Source organism: Heteronotia binoei, unplaced genomic scaffold (assembly GCF_032191835.1).
Source record: "Heteronotia binoei isolate CCM8104 ecotype False Entrance Well unplaced genomic scaffold, APGP_CSIRO_Hbin_v1 ptg000825l, whole genome shotgun sequence".
In the NCBI taxonomy this organism is placed as follows: Eukaryota; Metazoa; Chordata; class Lepidosauria; order Squamata; family Gekkonidae; genus Heteronotia; species Heteronotia binoei.
The window spans coordinates 162,658-184,795 of NW_026800106.1; the positions used below are offsets into that span (position 1 = coordinate 162,658).

The following is a 22,138-nucleotide window of genomic DNA, read 5'->3' on the forward strand; positions in this document are numbered from 1 at the left end:
ATTATCTACCATGATTCCAAGATCTCTCTCATGATAGTTACTGCCAGTTTAGACCCCATCAATGCATATTTATAGTTTTTCTGGCTCCAATATGCATTTACTTTGCACTTACCCATATTCAATCTCATTTGCCCATTGATACCCCTTTGCCCAGCCTTGAAACATCCCTCTGGAGCACCTCACAGTCCTCCCTGGTTCTTACTGCCCTGTCATCCACATCCTTAGCCACTTCACTGCTTACTCTCAACTCCAAATAATTAACGAGCAAGTTAAAAAGCACCAGACCTAGTACTGAGCCCTGTGGGATGCCACTGCTTACCACCTTCCACAGTGAAAACTGTCCATACATACTCATTCTTTGTTTTCTGTTAATTAACTAGTTTTTAATCCACAAGAGGACTTGTCCTCTTATCTCACGACTGCTGAGTTTACTTAGGAGTCTCTGAAGAGGAACTTTATTCAAAGCTTTCTGGAAGTCAAGCTAAACAAGACCTACAGGGTCGCCCTTGTCCACGTTTGTTCATCCCTTCAAAGAACTCTAAAAGGTTAGTGAGACAAGATCTTCTCTTACAGAATCCATGCTGATTCTTCCTCAGTAGCTTTTGTGCCTACTAACTGTATCTTTAATAACAGATCCACCAATTTACCCATTATCAATTAGATTAACCAGCCTGTCATTTCCTGAAATCTCCCCTGGAAACTTTTTTAAAGACTGGGGTTACATTAGCTGTTAAGAGCCCCATGCTGCAGAATGCTAAAGCTGCAGTACTGCAGTCCTACGCTCTGCTCATGACCTCAGTTCAATCTCCGGTGGAAGCTGGGTTTTCAGGTAGCCAGCTCGAGGTTGACTCAGCCTTCCATCCTTCCGAGGTTGGTGAAATGAGTACCCAGCTTGCTGGGGGGAAAGTGTAGATGACTGGGGAAGGCAATGGCAAACCACCCCGTAAAAAGTCTGCTGTGGAAACGACTGGTGCTTGCACAGGGGACCTTTCCTTTCCTACATTAGCTACCTTCCAATCCTCAGGAATGGAGGAAGATTTTTTAGCAATAGACTGCATATTTTGTCAGGAGACCCACAAGTTCACATTTGAGTTCTTTTAGAATTCTTAGATGTATGACATCTGGGCCTGGTGATTTGTTAGTTTTTAATTTGTCCATCAGTCATAGGACCTTCTCTCTCATCACGTCAATCCAACCCAGGTCTTTTGACATCCCTCCTGAAATCGGTGATTCTGGAGTGGGCAAGCGCCTCCCATCTTCCACAGCAAAGACAGAAGTAAAAAATGCATTCAGGTTCTCTGCTATTTCTCTATCATCTTTTAGTAATTCTTTTACCTCTTGGTCATCCAAGGGCCCCACTGCTTCTTTGCTTGGTTTTCTGCTTTTAATGTACTTTGATTCCCCACTCCTCCAGTTGCAGCTGCTGGAATGGCCTTGGGTCAGCCGTAGCTCTCACAGGAGTTGTCCTTGAAAGGGCAGCTGCTGTCAGAGCCCTCTCAGCCCCACCCACCTCACAGGGTGTCTGTTGTGGGGGCAGAAGATAAAGGAGATTGTAAGCCTCTCTGAGTCTCTGATTCAGAGAGAAGGGCGGGGTATAAATCTGCAATTCTTCTTTTTTAAAACATTATTTGTTAGGCTTTTAAAATACTTATTTGTACTTTTCCTAACCTTTGGTATATGTGTTATCTGAGCTTCCAGTATTGTAGTTTTAAATAGTATCCAAGATTCTCAAAGAGATTTGACCCTCCTTACCTTTCTTTTCAGTTTCTTCTTCACAATTCCCCTCCTTCATTTGAGATAATTAGTGCTATTATTATTTATTCAACTTAATGAATTGCCCCATCCTGGATAGTGTCATGCTCTGGGCAATTTATAACAGCTATCCTTTCTAAAGTTATTGTGCTGATCTTCTTGGGCAACTCTCTATTTATATAAATGTGACACTTAATTGTATTTATTTATCTATTTCCTTTACCTTACATCCCACCCTCCCCACCAGAGCAGGCTCAGGGTGGCTTAAAGATCAACTAGCATAAATTAAAACAATAAAACCATTAACATATCTATTACATTTAAAACATCATAAGATGCTACATCCAGTCTTCTTCATGTCTTTATTAAGTCCTCCAGATATAATAGAAGGTCCCAGCTCCACAGTGACTCATCCAGTACAGTGCAGGTGGTGATCTCTGATTTAACAATCAAAGGCTTAGTGGAAGAGCTCCATCTCACAGGTCATGCAGAACTGTAGAAAATCCCTCAGGGCCCTAATGTCCTCAGGGAGCTCATTCCACCAGAGCGGAGCTGTGACCAAGAAGGTCCTTGCTCTGGTTGTAGCCAACCTGGCCTCTCTAGGGCCAGGGACTGAAAGATGTCAAAACCATGACCATAGTATTCTCCAGGGAATATGTGGGGAAAGGCTGCCCCATAGGTATATAGGTCCCTGGCCATACAGGGCTTTAAGGACCATAATAACATTATGGTCACTGTTTCCAACTGGTGTTATCACATTTATATCGCTTACAAGGTCTTGAGCATTACTTAGTACCAAGTCCAAGATTGCCTCCACCCTGGGTAGATTCTGTGACCATCTGCTTCATGTCACAGTAACTGAGAATATCTAGAAACCCAATCTGTTTCCCCTACTTGAACACATATTGACCCAATCAATGTGTGGGTAATTAAAATCACCTATTATGACACAGTTATTTCATCTAGCTGCTTTTCTTAATTATTTTGCTGATCTGGTGGGCAACAACAAACTCCCAGAATTAAGCTTCTGTTTTGGTTCACTATTTCCACTCAATAGTATTTTTGTAAGCAAATCTTTTTCTCTTATATTCTCAATTTTACTGGACTGTATACCCTCTCTGACATACAGAGTCACTCCACCTCCAACCCTTCCCTCCCTACTCTTCTGATATAATTTATATCCAGGAATCACTGTATCCCACTGATTATCCTCATCCCATCAAGTTTCTGAAATGCCCACAATAATGTTTATGTTCTCCTCTGACATTAAGCATTCCACCTCCCCCATTTTATCCCGGATGCTTCTAGTATTTGCATACAAACATCTATAATTCCCCAGACACTTTAGGTATGCTTTATTGTTTGATAATGTTTTCCCAAATATTTTTAGTTTAACTGCAGCAGCTGCTTTCTCTCTCTTTCCACAGTAAAAGGTAGCAGCCAACAAAGTGTCCACATTGACATCTGAAGAAAAGGAGCTGCAGTTTGCTGACCACAAGACCTAAAACTTCAAATCTTCTTTTAACATATTTCTTTTTCTTCCCATCCATTACCCACTATAGAGAATGTGGCCCATTGCTGCAATAAAGTAATGCCTTTAAACATGTAGCATAATGAGGTGGTAAAATGAGCTGTATCCCTTCAGACTACATTTTTAATGCTCATCCATATAAAACACAAATAAAAATTTAGCAGTGTATGTGTGTGGGGAAATTCTAGCAGAATCTGTATTCTCTACATTTAGAGAATTACTATGATAGTGAGTCTTTGATAAATGTCATCCCTCACCTGCAGTCTGAGGTGGTGCAGCCCATTCTACCATTTCATAAGTCTGCCACCCTATTACCACTTTACTCTGCTGCCTGTATAGACCAGTCTGAAGTCAAACTGGTACAATGTAGTAAGAGAGTACTTGTGTGTTCACTGCTACTCCTTATGGTGAAAGACAGCATAATGATAGGAATGTCTGTAAGTTCTATTTAATCTATTCTTTTTATGAATTCCATTCCTAATAGCTGAATTGCAGCTGTTTTAAAATCACTCTGAGGGTTTTTACCAAGAATTCACCTAATAAAGTCATAATATGAAGTGACTGATATGAAAAAATATTGTTTCTGTCTATAAAAACAGACACATATACCCTGGTTTTCTGCAGTTATGAGTAAAGTGCTCATGAAATGTCTCTTCATGCGTGCACAGACAATTACTTCAAAGTTGTTTAGCTAATTAGGCTACCCCATTCTGAAACTATTACCAAAGTAAATTAAGAATACAAAATCCTACAATAAACTAACAATGAAGATACTACAATTCTGCTAATTTATGCCTGGAATTTACCTTGCCATTCAAAGAAATGTGGAGCTTTGTTAGAGGGCCTCTCATCTCTTCATGCAGTGTACTTAAAATCTTCTTTCTCATCTATTAAGAGTTGGAAGAAGGATGTAAAACACTGAAAATAATATTTGAATTTCATATAAGTAAATAATTTTAGAGCGCCAAATGAATAACAGTTAATGAGATTATGGAATCTCTATAAGAGATCATGGCATTCAAAGCTATACCTTGGTCCTCTGCAGGTCTTAAAGGAGAAAGCCTTCTCTCTGAACCTTTTTCTAAAATCTTTGTATCCTCATTCCATAGCTGCAACCTCCCCAGTCTCCTAACATTATATATTTGGAACCATGTAAGCCTCAACACATTGAGAGAAATTCAATTCAGCCACTGGACACAGCAGGTGAATGAAAGACCACAGAAAGTCAGGGGACTTAATGACAGATAGATGTATGAGTTAAGTCCACGCAGAATAAGTCAGGACACTGGAGGGAAAGTGCCTGTTTACATTTTACTCAGCAGTTGGGTAAAATAGTGCCTACATGTCTTCTTTTGTATACACTAATAAAAATGCTAGACACTACCTTTAAAAATGTTAAACTGAACACTGACTGAAGGAGCTTGGAACAGCTCCATGAAGCCTGTGGCTATATGCAGATGGCTGGAAAAAGCACACATGCCTTACAAGGCTTGGGGCCAACAGTCTGGAACTGAAAGATTATGAGTCAGTGTGTTAAGAAACCATGACGCTAATCCACAAACTGGGAATTTAGAAACATTAGAGGACAGAAAATGGTATTACTATACCTCACTGGTAATGCCAGTGTAGTCTTCTGCCGCCATCATTACATCAGCAGCTAGGAAGTTGAAAATCATATTGGCAATGTCTGTACAAACAGTCTTCAGCATGTGTTTGGCAATGTTAGTTTGCGTCTCATCTGCAGAAGATAAATGGAAACAGAACATTACAACATTTGCAAATTTACTTTGGTATCAGTTCATTATAATTCTCCACATTAATTACCATCACATTATCTATGCGCCATGATACAGAAACTTTTATTTCAGCTGGGTTTTTTAAAAATAAATTAAAGTTTAACTTCAAAAAAGTATGAACAACCTATAAAGACTACACAAGATTTTTATTCAAACTGGTATCTTTTTCAAACAAAGAGGGAAAAAAAACTGGTTTTCATTTGTGGGGCACAAATTATAGGACTCAGTCATTAACTCAAAAACATTCATGCAGTGAAAGAAGTAGATAGGAAGATTACAAAAACACAGCTATGGAAATGAAAAGCTCAAGGAAAAGAGTGGGTAATAAAAGAGATGAATGATTGGAAAAAGAAGCCAAGTTATGTTAAGAAAAATATTGTTGTTGTTCAGTCGCACAGTCAAGTCTGACTCTTTGCGACCCCATGGACAAAGTCATGCCAGGCCCTCCTGTCTTCCACCATCCTCCAAAGTCTGCTCAAATTTGTGTTTGTTACATCAGTAACGCTCTCCAGCCATCTCATCTTTTGCCGTCCCCTTCTTCTTTTGCCTTTTGTCTTTCCCAGCATCAGGATCTTCTCCAATGAGTGCTCCCTTCTCATTTGGTGGCCAAAGTATTTGAGCTTCAGCTTCAGCAACTGACCTTCCAGGGAACAGTCTGGATTGATTTTCCTTAGGACTGACTGATTTGATCTTCTTGCAGTCCAAGGGACTCTCAAGATTCTTCTCCAGCACCACATCTCAAAAGCATCTATTCTTCAGAGCTCTGCCTTCCTTATGGTCCAGCTCTCACAGCCATACATTACTACTGGGAATACCATCGCTTTGACTATACAGACTTTTGTTGGCAGGGTGATGTCTCTACTTTTTATTATACTGCCCAGGATCGCCATAGCTGTCCTCCCAAGGAACAAGCATCTTTTAATATCATGGCTACAGTCACCACCTGCAGTGATCTTGGATCCAGAAATGTGAAGTCTGTCACTACTTCCATGTCTTCCCCTTCTATTTGCCAAGGTGTTATATTAGCATAAGAGCCCCATGGTGCAGAGTGTTAAAGTTGCAGTACTGCAGTCCTAAGCTCTGCTCACGACCTGAGTTCGATCCCTGGTGGAAGCTGGGTTTTCAGGTAGCCGGCTCGAGGTTGACTCAGTTTTTCATCCTTCTGAGGTCGGTAAAATGAGTACCCAGCTTGCTGGGGGGAAAGCGTAGATGACTGGGGAAGGCAATGGCAAGCCACCCCGTAAAAATGTCTGCCATGAAAACGTTGTGAAAGCAATGTCATCCCAGAGTTGGAAACAACTGGTGCTTGCACAGGGGACCTTTCCTATATTAGCATATAATAAACCAGCAAGGCTATTTCTGAAGAATTAAAGCAGGACTCTCAATCATAGTTCCCTCTAAGCTGTGTTAGCGGGTGCTAGTGCACAAGATTTTAACAGCCAGCTCAAAGGATTTCTGCTTCAACTCACAACTTCTACTGGAAACAATGGAAAATGGGGGCACCTCCTTTTGGGGCCCATATAGTTGGACCCCCTGGTCCTATCTTTTTGAAACTTGGAGAGGTTTTATGCTGCAAATTTGGTGGCTCTACTTTGGTAACTAAGAATACTACTTAGTTACCAAAGCCAGTTTGGTGTAATGGTTAAGTGTCGGACTCTTATCTGGGAGAACCGGGTTTGATTCTCCACTCCTCCACTTGCACCTGCTGGAATGGCCTTGGGTCCGCCATAGCTCTGGCAGAGGTTGTCCTTGAAAGGGCAGCTGCTGTGAGAGCCCTCTCCAGCCCCATCCACCTCACAGGGTGTCTGTTGTGGGGGAGGAAGGTAAAGGGGATTGTGAGCCGCTCTGAGACTCTTCAGAGTGGAGGGCGGGATAGAAATCCAATATCTTCTTCTTCTTCTTCTACTTATTCCAGTTTATATGCAAAGAAAGCATGGCATACTTTCAGTGATGGAACAGTGCCTGCACTCTTCATATCTTAGTCCAAATTATCTAAATTGCACTTTCTATTTTTCCCAGATGTTCAGACTTCTAATCAATAGTAAGTTACTAAAACTATAAATTTACTGTACCTGTAAAATGCTTTGCTCCCTTTTCAAATAACCGGACATTACTGTACAAACTGGAAACATCTTCCTGCAAGTCCTTGATGGTCTTTTTCCTGTTTGCCCCAGATGAATTAGAAACTGAGGACATAAACACTGAACGCAGTACTTCCTGATAGCTTTTTGTTAAAGGCCTGAAGATAAGGAGAATAAAAGAAGGTATGTTAAACAAGAAGAAGTCAGCATTTCTCCAAATCTGTGAAGACTGACCCAAGATAAATAAATGAATTCAATTACCTTACTAGATGGTCAGCAAGTTCTAGTATCAGATCTTCAGGGCAGTCCCTTATGTGTTTTCTTAAAACATCCTCAATCTCTTCATGTGACATAAAAAGGGTCTCCATGTGTTTGCTCCGATCTGGAATGATAACACTGAACAATATAACACTATACTTCTTAAAGCCAATGCAAAACATGTTCCTCTTAATTGCTGGGCTCTTGCATATTACAGAGATATAGAATGTACTGACCACTGATACATAAAGTATTCCAAGCCACTATTTTGTTTTCTGTAAATTAACTACAAAATGTCACAGCTCTTCCTGCCCCTTCAGCCTCTACCTAATTTGATAATCAGGTGAGAACAATTTGGGAGTAAAGTCAGTTTTGGGGACTTTGGGGAAACCACATTATGGAATTATTTTACCCTATTCATAGTGTGTCCAGACAAATACTTAACAAAGAATACATTATTCACAAATACAATTTAAGATGAAGTTAACATTTGTTGTTTATTTATTTATTGTTATTTAGTAAAACGTACCTATGCCACCTTTCCACCCAGTTCAGGGTCCCCAACGCAGAAAACATTAAAATATAAACACAAACACATATCAACAGAGGGAAGGGCTAGTAACAGTTAATGAAGTAACACCAAACAAAAGAAAGTAGTCACCTGCTGCTGGTGACTACTTTCAGTGATGGAACAGTGAAAGTAGTCACCTGCTGCTGTTGTTCTTTCTATAATTTGTTTAATATTTTAGGCTGACTTCTTTAGGGCTTTTGGAACGCGTGTGCGTGTACATAGGTGCATGTAATAGACACACACATATATAAACTATCATATATCTATGATACTTTATGATGAGGATGTTTTTCATCTTCACCAAGCCTGGCAAATGGCTCCCCATTTGTCCTGCTCACACCTAGCCATAGTAATCCATTCAACAGTCACTTCCAGATTAGATTACTGTAACTCGTTCTATGTTGGCCTACCCTTGAGTCTGACCTGGAAGCTCCAACGGATCCAGAATGTGGCAGTGCGAGTCCTGATGGGAATATCACAGATGACATATATTCTGCCTGTGTGTGCCAGCTACATTGGCTTCTGGTTGAGTACCAAGTCAGAGTCAAGGTTTTGGTTATGACCTTTAAGCCTTGAGTGGTCTGGGATCAACATATCTATGGGACCGCCTTCTCTGCTATGTCCTTGGAGGAGCACTACGCTCTACTTCTCAAAACTTGCTGGTAATCCCTGGCCCTGAAGAGATCCAGCTGTCCTTGACGAGGACCAGGACTTTCTTGGTCCTGGCCCTGACCTGGTAGAACTCTCTGCCAGAGGATACCAGGGCCCTGTGAGATCTTTTACAGTTCCACAGGGACTGTAAAGCAGAGATGTTCCACCAAGCTTTCGAGTAAGGACAGTGATTATTGCTGAGCTGGCACCCCATGTGCCCCCCACCCCTTTGGGGTCTTCCCTTGAGGCAACATCTGGAAATCTGGATTAGAAGAATTTTAATAGGACACCATCAGGATCTATACATTGTCATCTTAATCTGATTTTATTGGTTTTATATGTTTGTATTTATCACTCTTGTACATCGACCAGAGGCTGGCACTAGCTGGGATGGGGCAACTCATTAAGTTGAATGAATGGGAAAAAAAACACATAAAAGCAGAAGCTGATCTAGTATTTCTTAAGCATTTCAAGTAAAAACAAGATTACAGACTTGTGCTTACTTGCTTGCGATTCCTCATCACTGTCAACATCCTTTCTTCCCTTCTTCTTGGTTTTCCTAATCTTAATTTCTCTAGCATTTCCACCACCACCACTTCTCACACTTCCGCTGCCCTCTGGTAGAAAAATTATTTGGTTAGCATGCAGAGCATATGAAGAGATGTTCTCTCAGGCAAACACAACACACAACTGAAATCCCTGTAAACTCAAATAAGGGTAATAGTAAAGCTTGATGTACTATGCAGAGAAAAAGAATAAATACTGCCACTCTTTGATATGTAGGAAAGGGACAAAGAACACAGTTAAATACTTAACTCTAATTTCCAATTCAGTAGTAAAACGAATTTGAACGCGATGAATACGAAACTACTTAATTTGAACACAGGCAAAATTTAAGAAAGCAGACTTCACAACAGGATCTGTGACCACACACTGCTGCTTAAAGATCAAAATAAACACCTTTAGCCAGCAAACAATGGCATTAACCCACAGTTCAGTGATGCTGAATACAGGAACTTCACTTACATTTACCTATAACTGTTGTATGCATTATAAATAGAATTAAGTATCCCCTGTGCTTTTCATTCAAAATGGCCCCATTAATCCTCAATCATCCAATCACAACAATAGAGTCTGAGCTGACTGTGATACAATATTTTGTTCTATAGAACACTGCACGAGCAAAACATTAACAAAAATATTTGTTCACCTTATGTAACACTTATTCTTCTATAAGGTACACTATGACATTAAAATCAGCTGCAAGTTCTGTGATAAATATCACAGCATAAACATTGGTACCCTTGACTGACTCGCACCATGACTAATCTCAATGTTTCATGTAAACAGAACCACAGCAAATCTTATCATCTGCTAAAGGAAAATACTTAATTAAATCTGTATTCCTTATTTACAATAAATACCAACAAAAAACAAGCACATGCAAGAACTAAGCTCAGCAGTGCTCACAGTTCAATCAACTGTTATGACAGTGATAGATTCAAGCGAGTAGTCTGAAACAGCAGAACAAAGCTGCAGTCCACTGGCATCTGAAGAAGTGTGCTTGCACACGAAAGCTTATATCTTGAATAAAATTTCATTGGTCTTAGAGGTGCCACCGGACTCAAACTATTACACAATGAATGCACATCTTAAGTGTACATTTGCTTGTAAGAAAAAGCCCATCTATGGTTCACTTTACACATGAGCAGTACCTGGATAAAGGTGGGACTTAAACTGCATGTTCAGCTGTTGAACGTAACATAAGAAATACTCAACATATATAAATTAAAAAATTGAAAAGCACCCTGTACACAGATTGTACATACATTCACTGTAAGTTGTTAACAGGTCTATCATCCTAATATATAGCATATAAGATGAACCCTTTATCTGGTTCATTGGTGCAAACTTATCTTTTTTAATTGTAAAAAATAGTTTTAAAATCTACAGTTATTTCAATTTTTTTAAAAAAATATATATTACCCTTTATTTCTTTCATAATTTCTCAGAAGACTTCGACAGCCAGTTGGAATTTTGTATGTTTCTGTGCCCCCCTACCTAACCTAGTCTGTCTCAACTTCAACACAGATATGAACTACTGAAGTGTACTTTTCACATTCAAGATGATCAAGAGATCAGCAGGACTCTGCAGATGGTGGCACCAGGTTATGCGAAACAGCTAAGTGAAGTGCACGGGTTTTTCACTAGGTCTGCTTCCACTCTCTTCTGACTCCTGTGACCAGTCACACACAACTCTTTGAAGACATGAAAGACGGCAACAAGTCTCCACAGGTGAACTTTCATATTCTGGGGTGAAAAGGAGCTCTCATGTTTCCCACTGTCAACTTTCTCAGAGTAACTGGGGAATTATTTCACTGCTCATCTGTCTGTTTCCTTGTCATTCTATGGCGGACAAAGCTACTAATAACCAGCAGGAACTGGATGAAGATGGGTAGCCATGTTAGTCTGTAGCAATAGAAAAGAGTAAGAGACCAGTAGCACCTTAAAAACCAACACAATTTGTAGTGGGGTATGAACTTTCATGAGTCACAGCTCACTTCTTCAGATACAGCTAGAATGTGAGTCCATCAGTCTTATGTATCAGAAAGTGGAGTGATTTCAGAAGTCAAATGACATTAGCAGGCAAATGACAACAGCAGGAGTGATTGGATAAGAAGTGATATGAAGAGAGGTAACAGGCATGGGAAAATCAGCATCAGTAATGAGACAGGAAACCTAGGTCTCAATTCAATCAATTAATTCTTCATGAATAATTCCTTTGTAACTGATGAATAATGCCTTTGTAAGGTAACTGCTACTGAATATTCAGTTGCTGACCCAAAAGTAGCAGTTATTTTACAAGGGAATATAAAACAGAAATTAGAAAGTCTGCTGAATTACAACTAGTAATGAAGCTCAAGACCAGGGATGTCAAACATGCAGCTGGAGGGCCGGATCAGGCCCCCAGAGGGTTCCAATCAGGCCCACGAGCAACTCACTGTTATCTGCTTTCCTTCTCTCTCTCTTGCTTCCTTCTGCATCACAGCTTGCTTTGCTAGGCTTGCTCAACTACCTAGGAGCTACAGAGCAAAGCCTCTATTTTCTCCCACTGGCTGATCAGCAGATGAAGCAACCTATGTACAAAAGCTTGCAATGCCCAGCCATTTCATATTTTCCCCTGGGCCTTAGGCTCAAACCATTGATCATGGGAATTCTGTAATGAATGTCAATAAATCAAAAGTAGGTTTGCAATGTACAGATTTACACCTGAACAAGACCTGAACAGCATACTCAAGATTGCTACAGTACAGACATTGTCTCTAGATTTTGATCCAATAATTCAGGGCAAGAGGTGTCAAAGATCAGAAACAAACAAAATATTGCAGGAGTGCTAATCTTTTAAGCATGTTTTAAGTTCTTAAAAATCTGTTGTGTTTGTGTTCTTTATAAAGTTTGTATCTCCTCTACCTGGCATTACATTTTATGACACACATGATCCGATCCGACAAGGTCTTATTTATGGCAGTTCCGGCCCTCATGAGTTTGACACCCCTGCTCAAGAAAATTCATCCACCTGGATTGAATCGAAACCTAGGTCTGAATCTTGATTGAATCAAGACAGATCCTGACTGGGATGGCTTCTCCTGCACGAGAAGCTGGCCCCAAGATCTGTGTGCCATTGGGAGGTCCCTCCCTGCAGCACGCAGACCAGGCTGAGATGGCTGCTCCTGCAGTGTGGTTTAAACCACATTGCAGGAGAAGCTGGCCCCAGGATCTGTGTGACACAATGAACTCTCTCCCTGCCGCATACAGACCTTGCTGGGATGGCTTCTTCTGCAGTGCAATTTAAACTGTGCTTCAAGAGAAGCTGGCCCTAGGATCTGTTGTGTTGTGATTAGCAAACTGCTCCCTGTGGCACGGCAGCTTCTGGAGCTGGCTTCTCATGAAGGCCAGTTTAAAATGGGCTGCATAAGAAGCCCACTACAAGCCAAACCAGTGGGAACAGTCTGCTCCCCCTCATCATAGCTGATCATTGGGTTGTCTTCTGCAGTCCTTTTAAAGGGGCTGCAGTAAAGGGGCTGACAAACTGAGAGGCAAGAGTAATCTGCTTCTGGCTCTCCACTGCTTTCAAATCTAATAGTAATTCCCAGTCCCCCCCGCTGCCCCCTGGTTTCCCCAAGAAAACTTAGATCCATTTGGGAAGCCTAAATATACCAGAAAAATACCAATAAGGTATTTTTTTGGTATATTTTAGGCTCAGGAAGATCTGAATGCACACCTCTAGTGGCAGCCACCTCCTGATTTCCCCCATACTGGGGTGGGGGTGGGGCGCACAGGGCATTCAGTCAGTTTAATTTTAAAAGACCACCTAAAATATTAACACAGTTAATGATCCCACTTTCCTACCATTTGCTTTCTTCCTTCTTTCATCCTTTTTGTCTTTTTTACTCGAAGAGGCATTTTCGATAAGAGAAGACTGCTTCAGGTCCTCTTCAGTGATTAAGTGAACTGGATTATTATTTTTCATTTCCTGAAATGAAGAACAAAAGCATGTTCAAATGTGCTATATAGAATTCACTTTAAGCTCCCAAGTTTTTCAGTACCAGGCCTCCCTCTTGCTCAGTATGGACATAAGGGGCTTTCAACAATTTGAGCAAGGTACCACTAATGTGCAGGTGGTACTCTAACTAGTAGTTACACTGGATCTCTGGGACATAAAGCAGAGATCTTTCTGGCTTGGCAGCCGTTAACTGGAGATGCTAGGGCTGCGTGTGTGTAAAGTGCCATCAAGACGCAGTCAACTCACAGCAACTCCACAGGCTATTGCTAAACTTGGGACCCTTGGCATGCTAAGCAGGTCCTCTAACATTGACTTATTTTACTTTAGATCTTCAGATGATTGTATTCAGATCCATTCTACTAGAAAATATATGACTGGTTTTTTTCCAGTTTTTGACTGCATTAGAGTCCTGCTTTTATAGTCTTGAGATCTGACTCCCTGGCTATACTGAATGTAAGCCCTTTAGAGGCTGTGACAAGTGCCAAACATAGTGCTCTGGCATCTCTGGGGAAGAAAATGCTACTGCCTTAGTTGTGCTCACCCAGGGAAGCCATAGCGGCATATAATGTTTCCCAATAGTATTATAAATCCAGTATTTGACTCAGAGAACTGTAAAATGGATTTTACTGAGGTCATAGATCTTGCTGCTGGAGGCTGTCTGAAAGCATCTAACTGTCCTACCTGTGGGACCACAAAACCATTTAAGAACATTTCTGTCAAAAAGACAAGATTGAACGAATTGTTGCTATGATAATAATTATGAATGTCTCCCCTTCCTCTATAATAATGTATGTTTCGGACAAATGTAATTTCTCTAATCCATTTATACAGCACTTTTACAATAATGAAATTATCTAAATTTTTCCTTATGTCTCCCATCACAAAAAACTTGCAAAACCAGTAACTATTATTTGCTATTACTTTTACATTTATATTATTTACTAGGAATAAGGCCCATTGTGAGAATAAATACAATGGGCTCTAGAAAGAGTCTCTTGGCTAGTGCCCCAGCCTTGCCGGTGGAGGGGCTGGGGAGGGAAGGGGAAGATAGAGGGAGGCAAGGCACATTTAGAAGGCTGACATGAAATCCCCCCCACAGACACTTCCCTCCCACTCCCAGTTCTCCTGGCCAATCTCTCTAATGTGGCACAAATCTTGTCCTCTTGGAAAGCAGGGGTGCTAGCATGAAAAGTCAGTCTTGTGTGGTTGCACATAAGAGCACCACAGACATTGCAGTCTCCAGGCACAGTGTCCCACAACTCAAGGCCCCCTTCCATGGATAGTCTTCCAAAGACCTCTCAAGACATCTGCACCCAGAAGGAGGGAATGGAATCATGAAACACTGCCCCTATCTGGCAGCACAGAAGGCTGTCTCTGCAACTTAAAGGCCAGGTCGCCTTGCCTCCTGAGCTCACAAAGAGCCTCTGGACCTCTCCACACAGAAGAAGGGAACAGTGATGTTACAGAGCGCTGCTGCAACCTACACTCCACCATTGCTGAGGCACATGCACAATGGAGCAAGGGAGTGCTGGTGCACGTGTCAAAAGTGAGTCGCTGGCAACAAGTGGAACAGTGGCTGGAAGCAGTGGGAGCAGTGGCTGGCTGGTTGAAGTTGAGCTGGCTGAAACTTAACCCAACTAAGACGGAGGTCCTGTATATGAGTCACGGGGGGCTGGGATCAGGCATCCGGCTCCTCACCCTGGATGGCGCATCCCTTGTGCCAACTCAGAAGGTGAGGAGCCTGGATGTGATACTGGATGCCACCCTCTCTATGGAGGCCCAAGTCACAGCTGTTGCACAGTCTGCCTTTTACCATCTCTGGCAGGCCAGGCAACTAGCACCCTTCCTGGTTCCTCGGGACTTAGCTAGTGATCCATGCAACGGTCACTTCCAGGTTGGATTACTGTAACTCACTCTATGCAGGCTTACCATTGAGGTTGACCCAGAAACTCCAGCTGGTGCAGAGTGCGGCACCATGATTGCTGACTGAATTGCCTGTACGGGCGAGCAGTCGGCTGATGCTGCGCAGTCTGCACTGGCTACCAATCGAGTACTGGATCCACTTCAAGGTATTAGTACTGACATTTAAAGCCTTGCACAGCCTCAGACCGGCATACCTGAGGAACCGCCTCTCCCCATATGAGCCCTGGAGGTCATTATGTTCGGCCACCCAACATCTTCTGACCATCCCTGGCCCAAAGGATGCCTGCCTTGCTTTGACCAGGGCCAGAGCTTTTTCGGCCCGGGCCCCAACCTGGTGGAATCAGCTCCCTTTGCAGGTTCGGGCCCTCCCAGATCTGTTACCATTCTGGAGGGCCAGTAAGACGGAGCTGTTCCACCAGGCCTTTCGCTGAGGCAGGCAGGTGTCGTTATTTAGCTATACCATCTAACTGGCCTCCCAATGCTGACTACCATCTGGATTTGGAGGAAATCGGGCTGATATAGTTGGCATCTTTGGACACCTAAATTAAATGTCTACCTTATCCATGCTGCCTTAACTTACATTAAATCCGAGCTATCGGCTCAACTGTCAATTGTCTTAAACTTTTAATGTTTTAATTGTTTAACTGTTTTACTATTTATCTATTGATGTATTGTTGGTTTTTAACTGTTTGATATGTTGGAATCCGCCCTGAGCCCTTATGGGAAAGGGTGGAATACAAATCCGCAGAAATAATAAATAATAATAATAACAACGGTTGCCATTTTTTATATATATATATATAGTCCACTTTTCTCAATGAAACTCAGGGTGCATTACACAGTGTAAGTCAATACAAACAGGATGGGACATCCAATAAGCATTACAAAAATTAAGACTGCAAAAATCTGAAACTAAGCAGAAACCTGACACAAAGCATAAGTATTAACACAACCTGTAAAATGGTGCATAAATTGCATAGTAGGATAATACACATAACAAAAGATAGCACATAATATGCACAGTAGTATTGTCCACAGCCTCCTTCTTTCCTTGTATAAAAGCATTCATCTTGAATCAATTCTGTTATAATAAAGTCCTATTACCTGTGTTAAAAGCCCTCCTGAATATCTAAGTTTTGCATAATTTATGAAATGCCAGAAGAGTGAGAGCCTTCCTGACCTCATCAGGCAGGCCACTGCATAAAATAAGGGCCACAACTGATAAGGCATGTGTACAAGCAGTTGCTGATTTTGTCTATTTGCAGGGTGCCCCCAGAAACCATTCTCCTTTGGGTTGCTGTACGCAAAAGAACAGTATGTGTATGAGGGGGCAAATGGGGAGTCTGCAGAAGGCAAAAATTACCCCCTTGTCCTCCACAAAAGAAAAAAAAGAAAGCTGTTTTGTGAGAGGATGTGCAATTATGCCAAAGGAATACCACCTTAGGATCCAAGTCATACTCAGATTATTTTTACTTGAGGAAATGTATTGGTCAGGTCCACACACAATACTATTTTGAGATTTTGATTTTATCCAGTGGACCATGCCCCCCTTTTCAGGAAAACTTTGATACATGCAACCAATATAAATTTGATATTCCTGTGTTTTTTTTTAAAGGGGCACTTTAACCTAAGAGAGAGAGAGAGAGAGATTAAAACACATCAAAATTGCCTTTAGTTCTCACTGTGGTGCTAGTACGCATACAGTCTAGAACTAATCAACTAAAGAAGCTTTCAACACCACTTGTTATTTTGTTCTTGATTATCCAGCAGAAGAACCCAGAGTCCAACATTTCATTATAAAATGAATCACAGACAGCACAGAATTGGAAGTCTACGAAAATATCCAACTAATAGAAGTAGAAGAATGGTTGTTAAAGTTGTTAGTATATGCAGAGATGGCTAAACTTACTTCTTTGATTAGAGAAAAGACATTATCTACTTTTTTGGTGGACTGGAAACCACATACTGACTTTTTGCATGCAAGGAAAAATGATTTGGTGATTTGTAGAGTTGAGGATTAAGGACAATTTTATATGATAGAAAAGGAGATTTATGGATGTAACTCAGTTATGACTTTAGAGTAAGTAATCATGCTATAGTTTTGGATTTAGTAATAAGTTATATTCGTCTTTGTGAAATTTTGGAAATTTTATGGGTATGTCTCTTCAATTTCTCCTTTTTTCTTTGCATTTCTTTCTTTTTCTGTTTTTATCTGTATCAAAAACTCATTAACAATTTCTTTAAAAAAAGAAAACGAATCACAGACAGATATGTTCAAGGCAAACCAATCTGATGGCAAATGAAGGTAAGCAGCCTAATACTCCCTTAAAATCTGCTGAATGTTTTTTTTAAAAAAATCAAGCTCTCCATGCAAAACACAGAACATATAAGAAACTTGATTCCACAGACAATGCATAGGTTTTTGAAAAAAAGAAAAAATGTGAACATAAACATCATGAGACTCCTCAGGCAGTTCAGCAGATGCTTAATAAACTGATTTTACAGCTTGCCCAGGACTTCATAACCAGGGCACAGGATGGATGCCAAACACTTGGTAGTCTACAATACATGAGTGGTGGGCTGCACTGAACCTGAGAGTTCTTAGTTGTTCCACCTTTTTCTAAACAGGGGCTCAGGAACACAAACCTTTTCAGCTTTCTGGTGCATCAGGTCATTAAACAGCTCAGCACAGTTGTTGATAAATTTCTCACTGACCACCACAGTTTCACTAAAGACCAAACTTGAGGGCTGATTACTGAAAGATCTCATCACTTGCTGAAGCAGCATGCTAGCATCTTCTGCCGATAATGAACTTGGAAGAAGAGGCTAATATTAAACACAAAATTGGGAAAAGAAGTCAAGTTCAGATTATTACTCAGCTATGTGCTCACATACAAAGTCACTTGTATATACTAGTTATGGTGTTCATGCAGAATGCAGCATTCTGAGGGCCAACAGACAACACATAAAAGATCTACAGTTAGGATCTTCTGTGGTTTCTGTATAGCCAACTAGCAGTCATAGATAGCTCTGAAGACTGGAGAACAGTTGTTAGGAAAAAGAATATTTAAACCACTCCTTTCCATTCATCTTCTATAACATAAACCAATCCTTGAAGCTATTAGGGATGTAGTGTCCTACACGAGGAGAAGACACTACAGCTTGAGCCTGTCTTTTCTTGACTGCTTCAATTGCTGAACAGGAATGGAGGGAAAAGGTGATCTAGCTACTAATAAGCTAAAACCATAGAAATCATAATCACAGATCTCTTGAATTTAATCGGAAATCCAAAATCTTGGTTTTTAGGTCAGTATGTGGGAAACGCCTGCTGAAAACACAAATGCTATTGGAGAGTAGGAAGAAGAACATATTTAATAACCTATGTAAATTTCTGTGTTTATAGGTATAAATGGGTGTGAAGATGCAAATAAATGTTTAAAAGGTTAACAAAACCCAACATTTTTGATAGGGGAAACTTTTGCTAAAGGTTTTAAGGGAATGGAATAGGCTGCCAAATAAAATATTTAAGAAGCATGCATAGGATAAATTGTTTCAAATTACTCACACTGATCAATAAATTAAATATTATTGAAATAAATTAAAAATAAATTAAATAAATTAAATATAAGTCTGAAGCCAACTGTGCTTTGTTTACAACCTAACCCACTCAGTAGTGGCCACTCTGATCTTTAATCCTGTACTGTTCGGTCTGGAAGGAGAGATATTTATGTCTCCAAGAAGCCTTTCCACTGGTATAACTGGTGACAGAATGTTGGGCAGAATGTTACTAAGCTTTCATACACTAGTTGGCCCCTATTCACTCAGACATACATATAAAGCATAACTGCATAAAAAATGACTTTGTAGATAAATAGATATAACAAATATGGTAGGAAGACACAAAATACAGATCATACCACAATATCCACCCAAGTCCCAGAATTGATGGCTTCATCCACTGAGGCTTCCACTTGATCCATAATCTCCTGTCCAACACAAGATGTTTTCAGAAACAAGAGCTGCAAGGACTTGTACCTTTTCTTTATATAGTTCACAGGGTCTGGGATGCCAAGTCTGGACAATGCATCAAATTCTACAAAATGACAGAAAGTCTTTGATTTTAAGTCTTAAGATTTTAAGGCTACCACTTTATCTGGCACTCCCTTCTCCCCACCTCCAATGCTACTTTCTCCCACTTGCAGGACAGTAATGTATACTGTATATAAATTGGCACTATTCAATGCTCTTTAATTTTTAACTTGATTGTTTTAAAGCTGGTTTTATATTGTACTTTCTGTTGTTCTTAACCACCCTGAGTCCCATGAACTCAGGGAAGGGTAGTATAGAAACTATAAATAAATAATTTTTTAAAAACTGAGGAAGGGTGACAAACCTGTCTTTTTGCATAACTGATCATTTTACAGCGTTTTGTTTCTTCCTCATAATGAAGTGTGATGGAACTCAGACTAAAGGCCACTGCTTGAGAATTGAGACAGCTAGTACTTCCCCAGCTCCACTCACACACAAATATACTCACTTCACAAGACGGAATCTGAAATGCTCCATCCCTGCTTTACTCTATGTTCCCAGGGGATGAATAAAGTAGCAAGAAGGTACATGAAACCTATGCCCCACTCCACCCTTTGCTTTCCCCATCTGCCATTAAGGACTTTGACATGGGCAGATTAACTGCAGGCAAGGCTGCTTTTCCAAACTTGGCCTGCCCAGTGTTATTACTACCAGGCCCTGAGAAAAAAAGGAAATGAAGATCTCTTCCCTGTAAGTAAAAAACTGTATTTGGGGTGGGCAGGCAGTGTAACAACAATGTACTGCACTACCTTTTCTCCTGTTGAATCTGACTGCAAGAAATTCTGGGGGTGGGAGGAGAGGAGTGTCAGAAACATGTATTTGACTTCCCCACAACCCTTGGGCTGTCTTGAGAACTATCCTAAAACTTAACTTCACTTGACAAATAACTTTTAGATACAGATTTATGTTTACATGGAAGCCATTACCTAAGTAGCCATTTTGCTTGAAAAAAGAATCCACCCAATTGCTCTGAGTTCTGGCGTAGATGTCAGGGACAAACACAGCCTTGTCTTGCCTTCCACCAACAACTGTGCCTTTCAGACGTCCAGCATTAACAAGTTCCTCCAAGACAGCTGATGAAGAAAATGAAATAGCCACATCATTAAACATATCTGCACACAAATGAGGGTGCCTGTCTTTTCATGAGTCACAAGAATTAGGAAATCAGGCTTTGTGGATCCACATCTTCACAGCATCATCCCCTCCCTGTGAATATTCATAAGACCAATGTTTTTCTTCCGTGACACTGTGGCTGTAATTTCTTTGTTACCTATTTCCACAACTTTTCATATATCAGAATTCTGCTAGTGTTGCTGACCTTTTAAAACTATTTGATGTATGTTGTGTGCCACTTGAAGAGCCAGGTAAGCTGAAAGCACAGGATATAGATGTATAAAAAATTAATAAATGATCACTGACATTTCCTGGATGATACTTTGACATAGTTTCCCCTAAAGCCATTTTGAGTTTGAAAGACAATATTCAATGCCTTTGGGCTGAGCTATTTAGTCACAGCAGAGCAACAGACATTTCAAAGGCCAAATCCAGCACTGCTGCATTCAAGGCAGGAGCTGCTGTGTTGGCATTATGGCCGCATACTGCTTTGTCTGTCCAGATAAGCAAAATTAATCAGATGAATGGCATTGTTGCAGGTTCAGTTTAAAGCAGAAAATGACATACATGGATCAAAATTGATAAACAATGTGTGCTGAAGATGATATGGAGTAATGTCTGAAGGTGGAGACTGATGGCAGAAGAATGAAGGTGGAAACTGAGGGCAGAAAAAAAACACAGGTAAATGACATTGAGAAATGTTAGTCTAGTGCAGGAACCACTTTTCTGTGACTTTTTGCGACATGGTAAAGTTTTGAAGCGCAGAACAACCACATGGGCAGGGCTTGTCAAGAAACTTCCCCCCCCCCCAGCTAATTACTGGTCAGTAGCTAAGCAGGATAGAGGGTAACAAACAGGTGGGAAGGTTCCAGACAATTCCAAGCATCAACATGGAAGCCTGACCAGAAATCGCAATTACGTATGAATTTCCTAATTTTCTCCCTAGTGGGGACCTAAAGACACCTATTAACATCATTCTTCATTGTTACAAGGATCCTGTGAGTTAGTTTAAGCTGTCAGTGAGTGAGTGGCTCAAGGTCACCCAGAAAGCTTTCATGGCAGAGTGGGATTTCAACATGGATCTCTGAGATCCTCATCAGACACGCAAGCTACTACACTGCACTTGGTCTGGCTCCCGTAGTGCTGCAGCAACATATGAAGTAACCAGCAGACAGGAAAACATGTATGTTCAAGATGTAGACAACTAGAAATAGGTTGTGTTCCCAGAAGATATGCAAAATATGATGCAGGGAAAGAAAAAAAGAATTAGATAAGGGAGCAGAAGGAATTAAGTTGGAATGCTCTGAAGGAATCATGAGATGCAATGGTTCAAGAGACATACACTAAGGACTTCAGAAAGGTTTTGTTAATGAGATAGGGCTTCTTAAGGGTTACCACTATAAGGCATTATCTTTCTTAAATGAAAGGTAAATAGTGATATAAAGTACACATTTCACTTACTGGCATATAATGCTATGAACATTACAGAGAGTCTGGCTCCACTAACACCAAGCAAAGCCTATAAATAAGAAGCCAAAGCAGTTAATGTGACTGAGTTATGTGAATTCTGTACCCCTGCATGTGCTTGGCTGATAAAACTGTTTGTTGCCAAGGTCAAATAATTGAACAGATGACAAGACTAGTATTGTGCTTCTTGTTTCATCTTTCTCTGGTAGCTGTTTCATCATCAAGAATTTTCATTGCCAGTGTCAGGAAAGCTCTAAAGTTGGAATGGTATAGGAAAATGATTGCTTGTTGAGATCTGTACATGTTCTGTCAAAACTGTTTACATGAAACCTGTTTAAGTTA

The 22,138-nt window shown here is 40.6% G+C and overlaps 1 protein-coding gene across 1 annotated transcript in view; it reads right to left on the reverse strand.

Moving 5' to 3' along the window:
* Positions 1 to 22,138, reverse strand: part of LOC132590825 (E3 UFM1-protein ligase 1-like) — a 41,154-nt gene that overhangs the window by 7,122 nt on the left and 11,894 nt on the right. Inside the window, exons 8-17 of the mRNA XM_060263756.1 lie at positions 20,143 to 20,289; positions 19,045 to 19,220; positions 17,774 to 17,953; positions 13,051 to 13,174; positions 9,140 to 9,257; positions 8,381 to 8,385; positions 7,422 to 7,542; positions 7,152 to 7,318; positions 4,891 to 5,021; positions 4,090 to 4,170 (exon numbers count right to left, since the gene is read on the reverse strand). Coding sequence (XP_060119739.1) covers positions 4,090 to 4,170; positions 4,891 to 5,021; positions 7,152 to 7,318; positions 7,422 to 7,542; positions 8,381 to 8,385; positions 9,140 to 9,257; positions 13,051 to 13,174; positions 17,774 to 17,953; positions 19,045 to 19,220; positions 20,143 to 20,289 — 1,250 coding nt within the window. The remainder of the gene's footprint in view (positions 1 to 4,089; positions 4,171 to 4,890; positions 5,022 to 7,151; positions 7,319 to 7,421; positions 7,543 to 8,380; positions 8,386 to 9,139; positions 9,258 to 13,050; positions 13,175 to 17,773; positions 17,954 to 19,044; positions 19,221 to 20,142; positions 20,290 to 22,138) is intronic.